Below are 10,521 nucleotides of genomic sequence, written 5' to 3'. Positions count from 1 at the left end.
GCCAGGCCAACTCTGCTCCCCCAGTCACGGACATTGACAGTTGTAATACACAATAAATATTTGTATAGTAATAAACTTAAAGGATTGTTTGTTACCTTTCCTGATTGTACAAATGTTTTGGTGTACTCGGGTTTAGTATTTAAAAGCAATATTCTGTATATTTAGAATATTTGATATTTGTGTGTGCATGTTGATAGAGCGTAGACTCCCCGCACACCCAGTGCTGTTTACTTGCCTTTTATAAATATTCTTTTATAAATATTACTAAATTCAGATTGAGTTGAGACTTCATTTATAACATTTGGGTTAATTTTCAGGTCTTTGGTCCCATATGGAGCCAGGAGTTGGTCCCGGTGATCCTTGTGGGATTCCACAAGGATCACTGGGACCTCAATATCCCTTCCAGCTCGGGATATTCGAGGATTTTAGGGTTCTAGACACGCTTGAGGGATTTATTCTTAGAGATTTGGGTTAATTTTTAGGTGATTTTTCCCATACGGAGCCAGGAATTGGTCTTGGTGATCCCTATGGGTCCCTTGTGGGGATATTTGGGGATTCTCGGATTCATGATACGCTTGAGGGATTCGTTCTCAGGCATTAGGGTTAATTTGGGGGTATTTGGTCCCACGTAGAGCCAGGATTTGCACTGTGGGTTCTGGGAGGACCCCGGGGGGGGGCACCAGGTGCCCCTTTTAACCCCTCCCTGGTGGTGGGCCCCACTTCGGGGCGTCGCCATTTTAAGGAGGCCGCTGCCTTTAGAGCGGGGGGCCGGGCCGACCGAAGGGGGCGTGGCTAAAGGGACGGGGGGCGCGGCGAAGCGAAGAGGGCGTGGCCTATGGAAAGGGGTGTGGCCTGGTGGAAGGAGCTGGGCATAGCAAAAAGGGCGTGGTCACGCGAAAGGGGCGTGTCCTCGCACAGAGGGCGTGGTCTAAACGAATGGGATGTGGCGGGGAAATGGGCGTGGCCAGGAAAAAGGGGGCGTGGCTTAGCGCCGGGTCGCGGCCGCCGGGTCCTTCGCCCCCCCCTCCCCCCCCCTTTCCCCGGTCCCGCCCCGCCGCTGCCGCCGCCGCCGCTACCGGAAGGGCCCGGCCCGGCCCCAGCCGCCGCCGCCAGCATGAGGTGAGCGGCCAGGCCCGGGCCCAGCCCCTCCCGCACCGGGAACCGGGCCGGAAGCACCGGGAATTGGCTCCGGGGGGGGGGCTGGGGGGGCTCCGGTAGCACCGGGAGGGGTCCCGGTAGCACCGGAGGGGCTCAGAAGCCCCGGGGGGGGGGGACCGGTGGCACCGGGGGGGTTCCGGTAGTACCGGAGGGGATCGGAAGCCATGGGGGAGGGCACCGGTGGCACCGGGGGGGGGTCCCGGTAGCACTGGAGGGGCTCGGAAGCACCTGGGGGGGGGGGATCAGTGGCACCAGGGGGGTTCCGGTAGTACCGGGAGGGGACCTGAAGTACCGGGAGGGGTCCCGGTAGCACCGGAGGGACTCGAAAGCACCTGGGAGGGGGGGATCAGTGGCACCGGGGGGGTTCCGGTAGTACCGGAGGGGATCGGAAGCCATGGGGGAGGGCACCGGTGGCACCGGGGGGGGGTCCCGGTAGCACCGGAGGGGCTCGGAAGCAGCTGGGGGGGGGTAAAGTGGCACCGGGGGGGTTCCGGTAGTACCGGGGGGGGCGACCTGAAGTACCGGGAGAGGTCCCAGTAACACCGGAGGGGCTCGGTAGTACCTGGGGGGGGGGGGTCAGTGGCACCGGGGGGGTTCCGGTAGTACCGGAGGGAATCGGAAGCACCTGGGGGGGGGGGTAAAGTGGCACCGGGGGCGTCCCCGTAGCACAGGGGTGGTTCCGGTAGTACCGGGGGGGGGACCTGAAGTACCGGGAGGTGTCCCGGTAGCACCGGAGGGGCTCAGAAGACCCGGGGGGGGGGGGGGGGTCAGTGGCACCGGGGGGGACCCGAAGTACCGGGAGGGGTCCCGGTAACACCGGGGGGGCCCCGGTAGTACCGGGAGGGGCCCCGGTAGCACCGGGGAGGGGGCTCGGAAGCACCTGGGGGGGGGGTCAATGGCACCGGGGGGGGCCCGGAAACCCCCGGGGGGGGTCCCGGTAGCAGTGAGGGGACCGAGGGCTTTACCGGGGGAGGGGGGGGCACCGGGGGGGTCCGGGGGTGTTTGGGTAGGGCCGCCACAAACACTGCCCCCCCCCCCCCTCCAGGATGTGCCCGCCCAGGGGCGGGGCCGCGGCCGGAGCCGTTGGGAAGAGGAAGGAAAAAGGGGGGGGGCGGGGGGGGGCAGCACCCCGAGGGGAACCCCAAGTGTTGGGGTGCCCCCACCCATGGGTGCCGGTGCCCTGGGGGGGGCTCACCCCTGGGGGAGGGGGCTGGGGGGGGGCTGGTACCCGGGGGGGGGCTTGTTTTGGGGTGGAGGCACCCATGGGTGTCTGTATTGGGGGTGCTCCCCCCACCCATGGGTGCTGGGGGGGTCCCATAGCCTTTGTCCCCCACCCATGGGTGCTGGGGGGTTCACTCCTGTGGGTATTGGTTCTGGGGGGGTCCCTTTCTGGGGTGTTAGCACCCATAGGTGCCCGTATTGGGGGGCTCCCCCCACCCATGGGTGCTGGGTGGGTGCTGGGGGGTCCCATACCCATGGCCCCCACCCATGGGTGATAGTGGAGAGGGTGTTGGGGGAGGGGGGGGTTCCTCATTTGTGGGTACCGGTACTGGGGAGGTTCCCATTTTGGGGTGCAAGCACCCATGGGTGCCCATATTGGGCGCTTCCCCCCACCCATGGGTGCCCCCTGGTGTCGTGCGTGTCCTGGGGGGTCCAATACCCATGGCCCCCCACCCATGGGTGCTGGGGGGGGTCACACCTGTGGGTACCGGTTCTGGGGGGGTCCCTTTCTGGGGTGTCAGCACCCATGGGTGCCCCCTGGTGTCATGCGTGTCCTGGGGGGTCCCATACCCATGGCCCCCCACCCTTGGGTGCTAGTTGGGGGGGGGGGGGGATCCCCTTCTACGTGTACAGCTGGGGGGGGGTCCCATGATGGGTGCTGGTGCTGATGCCATGCCCCCCCACCCATGGGTGCCCATACTGGGGGTGCTACCCCCACCCATGGGTGCTGGGCGTGTGCTGGGGGGTCCCATACCCATGGGTGCTGGGGGGGGGATCCCCATTCGCACATACAGTGGGGGGGGGGGATCCCATGTTGGGTTCTGGTGCTGATGTCCTGCCCCCCCCACCCATGGGTGCCCCCTGCAGCGAGACGGTGCTGTGCAGCGCCCGCGCCACGGTGCTGCTCTACGACGAGGCCCAGAAGCAGTGGGTGGCGGCGGGGGGGGGCCCCCAGACCCCCAGCTGCGTCCAGCTCTACCACCACCCCGGCAACCACGCCTTCCGCCTGGTGGGGCGCAAGATGCAGCCCGACCAGCAGGTGGGGGCACCCATGGGTGCTGGGGGGGGCGGGGGAGGCAAGGGGGCACCTGTGGGTGCAGGGGTTAAGGGGGTTGTGAGGGATGCGGGGGGGCTACGGGGCACCTATGGGTGGTGGTGAGGGGTTATAGGGCATGTGGGGGGGTGGGGTAACTTTGGGTATGGGCACCCATGGGTGCTGGGCGGGGTGCTATAGGACCCCTGGGTGCTTGGGGGGGGGAATATGGGACACCCATTAACATGGAGGGGGGGTTACGGGACCCTAATGGGCGCAGAGAGGGAGGCTTAAGGAGCACCCATGGGTGCTGGGGTGCACCCATGGGTGCTGGGCAAGGTGCTATAGTACCCGTGGGTGCTTAGGGGGGGGTATTAGGGGAAACCCATTAAAATGGGGGGGGATTACGGGACCCTCATGGGCGCAGGGAGGGAGGTTTAAGGAGCACCCATGGGTGCTGGGGTGCACCCATGGGTGCTCACTATCCCCCCCCCCCCACAGGTGGTGCTGAACTGCCCGCTGGGGCGGGGGCTGCGCTACAGCCAGGCCACCCCCCAGTTCCACCAGTGGCGGGGGTCCCGCTGGGTCTGGGGGCTCAGCTTCAGCGCCCCCCGCGAGGCCGCCCTCTTCGCCGCCGCCGTCCTGCGGGCGCTGCAGGCGCTGGAGGAGGGTGAGCACCCTTGGGTGGGGCCTGGGGGGGGGCACCCCTGAATGCCCCCCCCCTCTTTATACGCACACCCTCTGACCCCCCCCCCCCTCCTCAATAGGACCCTCGCAGCCCTGGACGGAGCCGGAGCCCCCCGAGGAGAGCCAGGAGAGGTGGGTGCCCCCCCCCCCAAATAAAAATATGGGGGGGGGCCCATGGGTGCTGGGGAGGGGCCCATGGGTGCTTGGGGGGGCCCATGGGTGCTGGGGGGATCAATGGGTGCTGGGGGGGCAGCGTATTTGGGGGGGACACCCTGTGCTGGGGGGGTTTGGGGGGTGTTTTTGGGGGTGTCTGTGTTCTATTGGGGGGGTCCCATGTTTTGGGGGGGGGTCCTGTTGGGGGGGGGCATCTGTGGGTGCCCCCCCCACTCAGGGTGGGGTCTGTGGGTGTCCTGGGGGGGTGGTTAACCTTATAGGGGGTTGTGGGGGGGGTGCTGGGGGTCTGTGTGTCATGGGGGGGGGGTCCTATTCCAGTGGGGGGGGGTCCCTGTGCTTTGGGGGGGGGTCCCTGTGCCTTGGGGGGGGGCCAGATCTGACCCTCTACCCCCCCCCAGGCAGGCACCGGAGGAGCCAGAGCGGCGTGTGGCGGCTACAGGTGGGTGATTGGGGGGGGTCCCAAGCCCCCCCCCACCAAAAAAAAAAACCCACAAGTGGGGGCTCACCCCTACCCCCCCCCCCCCCCCCCCCAAAAAAAAAAAAAAACCTTTTCCCCCCAATTCCAGCTGCTCCAGCCGGACCCCCAGGGGGACCCCCCCCACCACCCGGCCCCCCCCCGCCTCCGGGCCCCCCCCCACCGCCAGGACCCCCCCCCACCGCTGGGGTCCCGCCAGCCCCCCCCTTACCTGGGGGTGCGGGGGCTGCCGGGGGGGGCTCGGGGGGGGGCTCCGGCTTCGCTGCTGCTATCGCGGGGGCTAAACTCAGGAAAGTCGGCAAGGTAAGGGGGTTAAAAATTTGGGGGGGGGGGGGGGTTAAAAATTTTGGGGGGGGGGTCAGCTCACCCCATTTCTCCCCCCAGGATGAGGCACCCAGCGGGGGGCCCCCCCCTGCCGCCCCCCCCAAGGGTGGGGGGGGCGGGGGGGGCTTGATGGAGGAGATGAGCGCCATGCTGGCCCGACGGTGAGGGCAAATTCGGGGGGGGGTCTTTTTTTTGGGGGGGGGGGGGGGCATCCTTTTTCCATATTGACCCCCCCCACCCCAAAATCTCCCCCCCCCCAGGAGGAAGGCCACCCTGCAGGGGGACAAGCCAGCGCCAAAGAAGGACGAGGACGGCACCAACGTGAGGGTCGCCCCCCCCCCCGTGGCCCCCCCCCCCGGGTCGGTTTTGGGGTGCCCCCCCCCCCCAGCCCCAATTCAAGACCCCCCCCCCCCCCCCAACCCCTTTAGGACGACGCGGAGCCGGGCGCTAGGACCGCAGCGCAGCCCGCGGGTGAGTGCGGGGACCACAACTCCCAGCATGCCCCGCTGCTGCCCGCAGCATGCCCAGCCGTGGGGGGGCAGCAGCGAGGCATGCTGGGAGTTGTAGTCCTGCAGGTGCGGGCGGGTTTAGGGGGCTTTTTTTGGGGGTGGGGGTCGCGCCCTCCCCCCCAATTCGTTGCCCTCTCCCCGCAGAGCCTGTGAGGAGGCCGTGGGAGAAGGCGAGCAGCACGTTGCCCAGGTGGGGGCCGGTTTGGGGGGGGTGTGGGGGTTTGGGGGGGCTTATTTGGGGGAGGGGATGGGTATAGAGGCTGGATTTTTTTTGGGGGGGGTGCAGGAGATTTGGGAGTGTGCACGAGGTAGGGTTGGGGGCACCTTGGGGGGGGATATGTGGGTGGGGGGGTGCTTGCGAAAGGATTGGGGGGTGGGTTGGGGGTGTCCAGGAAGGGAATATGGGGGTGCTGGGTTGATTGGGGGGGGGCTGGGAATAACCTGGGGGGGGCTCAGGTGATGTTGGGGGGTCCCCAACCTGCCCCACCCCCCCCACCAGGATGAAGTCAGCTGCCCCCAGCGAGCCCCCCAGTGCTGCGGATGAGCCCGACCTGGAACGGCTCAAACAGGTATTGAGGGTGGGGGCAGAAGATTTGGGGGTGTCATGATGGGGTAATTTGGGGACCCCCCCCCAACCTTTGTCCTGTGCAGGAGCTGCTGGAGGAGGTGCGGCGGGAGCTGCAGAAGATGAAGGAGGAGATCATTGAGGGTGGGTGCTGGGGGGGGGAAATGGGGGGGCCATGGGGAAATGAGGGGCATGGGGGGGGGCAATATGGTAATGGGGGGGGCTATGAGGTAAAGGACGGGCATAGACAGATGGGGGGAGCAGAGGAGAAAATGGGGGGGCAAGGGGGAAGCTGAGGGCTGTAGGAAAATGGGGGGGGGCACCTTAAGGGCCCCCCCCAAATGACACCACCTCTCCCCCCCCCAGCATTCGTGGTGGAGCTGCGGAAGCGGGGTGCCCCCTAGCACCCCCAACCCCCCCCCCCCCCCCCCCGCACTCCCCCTCCCAGCCCTCAGCCAGTGGATGGGGGGGGTGGGGGTCACTGGGCCGGACCCCCCCCCCCCAGGCTGTGCCTTACCGGCCGAGGGGGGGGGGCTGCTCCCCCCCTACACTGTGCCCCTCCCCCCAACACACACACACACGCATTCAGGCTCTTTTTTTATGCCACTTTTGTTGATTTTTTTCACCTTTTTTTTAAAAAGAAAAATAAGGGGGGGGGGTGTAAATGGGGTCCTATCCCCATTTGCTCCCCCCCCCCCCTCCACACCCCCAAAAATCCCAAATAAAGGCGGTTCTTTTCTATGGGACACCCCCCTCCTGTGTCACTCGGTGTCACCTGACCCCGTGGGGGGGGGCTGCGACCCCCGGGTGTCACTGGGGGGGGAACATGGGGGTCACAACTCCCCCCCCCCCCAAATGGGGCGTCCCATTCAGCCACGTGGACCCTAGGAGGGGCTGAGGCCCCGCCCACTCCCCGTGGCCACGCCCCTTCTTCACAGCCCCGCCCCCACCCCTTGGCTCCGCCCCCCGCGCGAAGGGACCAGCCCCGCCCCCATCCAAAGGGCCCCCCTGCTAGGGCTGAGCGAGGCCCCGCCCCCCGCAGGGCCCACGCCCCGCCCACTTTGCACAGCCCCTCCAATCCGGGCCCGCAACCCCTTTTAAGGGTGGGAGGCCACGCCCACTCTCACCTACCCCGCCCCCTTTCCGCCCCCGCGCTGCGGCCCCGCCCCCCGAGGGGACCGCCGGCGGGAAGAGCGCGAGGGCGCTTTAATGGGCGGGGCCGGGGGCGGGGCCTTGCGCAGCGCCGGGGGTGGGGCCGTGTGCAGAGCCCGGGGCGGGGCCGTGCGCAGCGCCCGCCTCGGCCCCGCCCCCTCCGCTGGCCGCCTTCAGCGCGTCGAGCTCGGCGCGCATGCGCTCTAGGCCGGCCGCCATTTCGCGCAGCGCCGCGGCCTGCTCCTCCTCGCGGCGCCGGGCCTGCCCCGCCTGCCGCGCGTACTCCAGGTAGATGCAGAGCCCGCCCACGCCGAACACGATCGCTTCGCCCAGCAGCTCGGCGCCCAGCTCCGCCGCCGCCTCCTCGTTGAGCGGCTTCACGGCGGCGCCGCGGAAGCCCATGATCCGCATCTTGGCGCGCATCTCCACCCAGTGGTACACTGCGGGGCCGCCGCTCAATGTCACCCCCCTCCCGCTCCGCCTCCTCCTCCCATTGGCCGCCCCACCCCGCGGCGCCTCCCCCCATTGGGCCGCGCGGCCGTCAATCCAACTCTTCGCCCCGCCCTCCCCGCGCCCGCCCGCTGCGCCTTCCCATTGGCTGCCCGCCCTCCGCGGCGCCTCCCCCCATTGGACCGCGCCGCCATCACTCACCCTCTTTCCCCCGCCCACCCTCCGCGCCCTCCCATTGGCCTCCCACCGTCTCCCATCCCCTCTCCCCATTGGCCCACTCCGCCGTCACTCCCCCCCTTCCCCCCGCCCTCCCTGCGCCCGCCCCCCTCTCCCTCCCATTGGCCAACATCCGCCCGCCGCGCCCTCCCATTGGCCGCCGCTCACCCGCCTCGCCCTCCCATTGGCCGCCCCGCGGAGCCCCCCCTTTCCGCCTCACTCACGCTGGGCCGGCGGCAGGCAGATGTAGGCGCGGAAGAAGGGGCTGGCGCGGGCCCCGGCCTTGATGCGCGCGGCCAGGGGGCGGCTGAGCTGGCGCGCGCCCAGCGTCAGCAGCTTGGCGATCGGGAACGCGCCCGCCACCATCCTCGGCGCGCGCCGTGACCTCAGCGCCGCGCGGCGAGGGGGGGGGGGGGGCAAGCCACGCCCCCCGCTGTAGCCACGCCCCCTTCCGTGGCCACGCCCCTCTCCTGGCTTCGTCCCTCCCGCCGTGGCCACGCCCCCCTCCTGGTCTCGGCCCAGCCGCCGTGGCCACGCCCACCCACCGCAGCCAGGCCCTCCGCCGTGGCCACGCCCACTCCGCCGTGGCCACGCCTATCCCCGGCCTGGTCACGCCCACCTCTCCCCCCTGTCGGGTTTAACCCGTTGTGTGCCGCACGGGAGTGAATGGAAAACGGAGGGGGCGTGGTTTATGCAAATTGAGGGGGGTGTGATTGGCTGGGGGAGGGGAGGGTGGGGGGGTGGTGGGGGTTATGGGGTGATGGGGTTATGGGGTGGGGTGGTAATGGGGGGGGTGATGGGGTGATGGGGTTATGGGGTGATGGGGAGTAATGGGGGGCAATAGGGGGGCATTGGGGTCATAGGGGACAATGGGGGTAATGGGGGGGTAATGGGGTGATGGGGGGTAATGGGGTGGGGGGGGCATTGGGGGCCAATGGGGTGATGGGGGGTAATGGGGGCCAATGGGGCAATAGGGAGGCATTGGGATAACTGGGGATAATTGGGGGCTAGGGGGGGCAATGGGGTGATGGGGGGTAATGGGGTGATGGGGGGGTAATGGGGTGATGGGGAGTAATGGGGTGGGGGGAGGTATTGGGGGGTGATGGGGGGGTAATGGGGTGATGGGGGGTAATGGGGGCCAATGGGGCAATAGAGGGGCATTGGGGTCACAGGGGACAATGGGGGACTGGGGGGTAATGGGGTGATGGGGGGGCTAATGGGGTGCGCAGTTAATGGGGTGGTGGGGTTAATGGGGGGTAATGGGGGGGGTAATGGGGTAATAGGGGGACATTGGGGCAACAGGGGACAATGGGGGACTGGGGGGGTAATGGGGTGATGGGGGGTAATGGGGGGCAATGGGGCAATAGGGGGACATTGGGGTCACAGGGGACAATGGGGGACTGGGGGGGCAATGGGGTGATGGGGGCAAGGGGGAGCATTAGGGTCATGGGGGACAGGGGGGGAGCAATGGGGTAATGAGGGGCTGGGGGGGGCATTGGGGTAATTGGGGGGGCTGGGGGTTAATTGGAGGTAATAGGGAGCTGGGGGGGGGATTTGGGGTCACAGGAGGTAATGGGGGGCAATGGGGCAATAGGGGGGCATTAGGATAATGGGGGGGGCAATGGGGTAAATAGGGGGGCAATGGGGTAAATGGGGGGGCAATGGGGTAAATGGGGGGCAATGGGGTAAATGGGGGGGGCAATGGGGTAATGGGGGGCAATGGGGTAATGGGGGGGTAATGGGGTAATGGGGGGGTAATGGGATAATGGGGGGGCAACGGGGTAAATGGGGGGGGCAATGGGGTAATGGGGGGATAATGGGGTAATGGGGGGATAATGGGATAATGGGGGGGCAATGGGGTAATGGGGGGGTCAATAGGGTAATGGGGGGGTAATGGGATAATGGGGGGGGCAATGGGTAAATGGGGGGGGCAACTGGGTGCTGATGGGGTACAGTGGGGGGGGCAGCCCCCCCCCAATTCCACGCGTGTCGGGGGGGGGGGCTCAGCGAGCGCCGGGGGGGCTCTGTGGAGGGGGGGAGGGGCAAGTTGGGGGGGTGCCCAAATTGATGGGGGGGTCACACACACATGGGGGGGGTCCCACGAAGAGGGGGGGGGTCCCACGAGGTGGGGGGGGTCCCACGGGGTGGGGGTGGGGGGGGCGTGGGGACACTTCGGGGGGGGGGGCAGGTGGCAAGAGCGGGGTACGGGGACGATGGGGGGGTAATAACGGGGGGCTGGGGGGGGGAGATTTTGGGGATGGCCCCCCCACACCTCGGTGCCCCCCCCCCCCCATGGCCCCCGCCCCGCCTCTCCCGGGGGCGGTGCCGCCGGAGCCGGTGCCGGTGCCCCGAGGGCGGCGGAGCCCCCGCGCCGAGCCGGTACCGGGAGAACCGGGGGGGGGGGGTCGGGCACCGGGATGAGGAGGGGGGGGGCACACCGGGGAACGGCTTTTTTTTTGGTGGGGGGGCTACGGGAACCCGAGGGGGGGCGCCTCGGGGTGAAGCGGAGGGGAACGGGGCCACCGGGAGGGCACCGGGGGGGCGCAACGGTGGCGGC

General features: G+C 68.2%; 2 protein-coding genes across 2 annotated transcripts; one reads left to right on the top strand and one right to left on the bottom strand.

The window, feature by feature from the left end:
* Positions 1-1,004: 1,004 nt before the first annotated feature.
* On the top strand, positions 1,005-6,892 carry VASP (vasodilator stimulated phosphoprotein). Its single transcript, XM_084501962.1, has 13 exons — positions 1,005-1,119; positions 3,247-3,418; positions 3,914-4,082; positions 4,180-4,231; positions 4,672-4,712; positions 4,840-5,051; positions 5,133-5,233; positions 5,333-5,393; positions 5,501-5,543; positions 5,726-5,771; positions 6,081-6,150; positions 6,233-6,290; positions 6,513-6,892. The coding sequence occupies exons 1-13, from the start codon at positions 1,115-1,117 to the stop codon at positions 6,548-6,550; spliced, it is 1,068 nt and encodes a 355-aa protein (XP_084358088.1). The 5' UTR covers positions 1,005-1,114; the 3' UTR covers positions 6,551-6,892.
* Positions 6,512-8,517, bottom strand: OPA3 (outer mitochondrial membrane lipid metabolism regulator OPA3). Its single transcript, XM_084501978.1, has 2 exons — positions 8,189-8,517; positions 6,512-7,738 (listed from the first exon to the last, which is right to left on the bottom strand). Exons 1-2 carry the CDS (start codon positions 8,328-8,330, stop codon positions 7,353-7,355), a joined length of 528 nt encoding a protein of 175 aa, XP_084358104.1. The 5' UTR covers positions 8,331-8,517; the 3' UTR covers positions 6,512-7,352.
* Between the last annotated feature and the right edge of the window lie 2,004 nt (positions 8,518-10,521).

This window comes from Aythya ferina (assembly GCF_964211825.1).
Source record: "Aythya ferina genome assembly, chromosome: 35".
NCBI lineage: Eukaryota > Metazoa > Chordata > Aves > Anseriformes > Anatidae > Aythya > Aythya ferina.
Note: the sequence above shows the minus strand (reverse complement) of the source record. Positions and strands in the feature narration are given on the sequence as shown.

Excerpts from the sequence above, each read along its gene's own strand:
- OPA3 (XM_084501978.1), bottom strand. The coding sequence starts at position 8,330 with ATGGTGGCGGGCGCGTTCCCGATCGCCAAGCTGCTGACGCTGGGCGCG. Across the intron at positions 7,739-8,188 it reads CTGCCTGCCGCCGGCCCAGC|TGTACCACTGGGTGGAGATG; the intron begins GTGAGTGAGGCG and ends GCGGCCCCGCAG.
- VASP (XM_084501962.1), top strand. Across the intron at positions 4,083-4,179 it reads GCTGCAGGCGCTGGAGGAGG|GACCCTCGCAGCCCTGGACG; the intron begins GTGAGCACCCTT and ends CCTCCTCAATAG. Across the intron at positions 5,544-5,725 it reads GACCGCAGCGCAGCCCGCGG|AGCCTGTGAGGAGGCCGTGG; the intron begins GTGAGTGCGGGG and ends CTCTCCCCGCAG.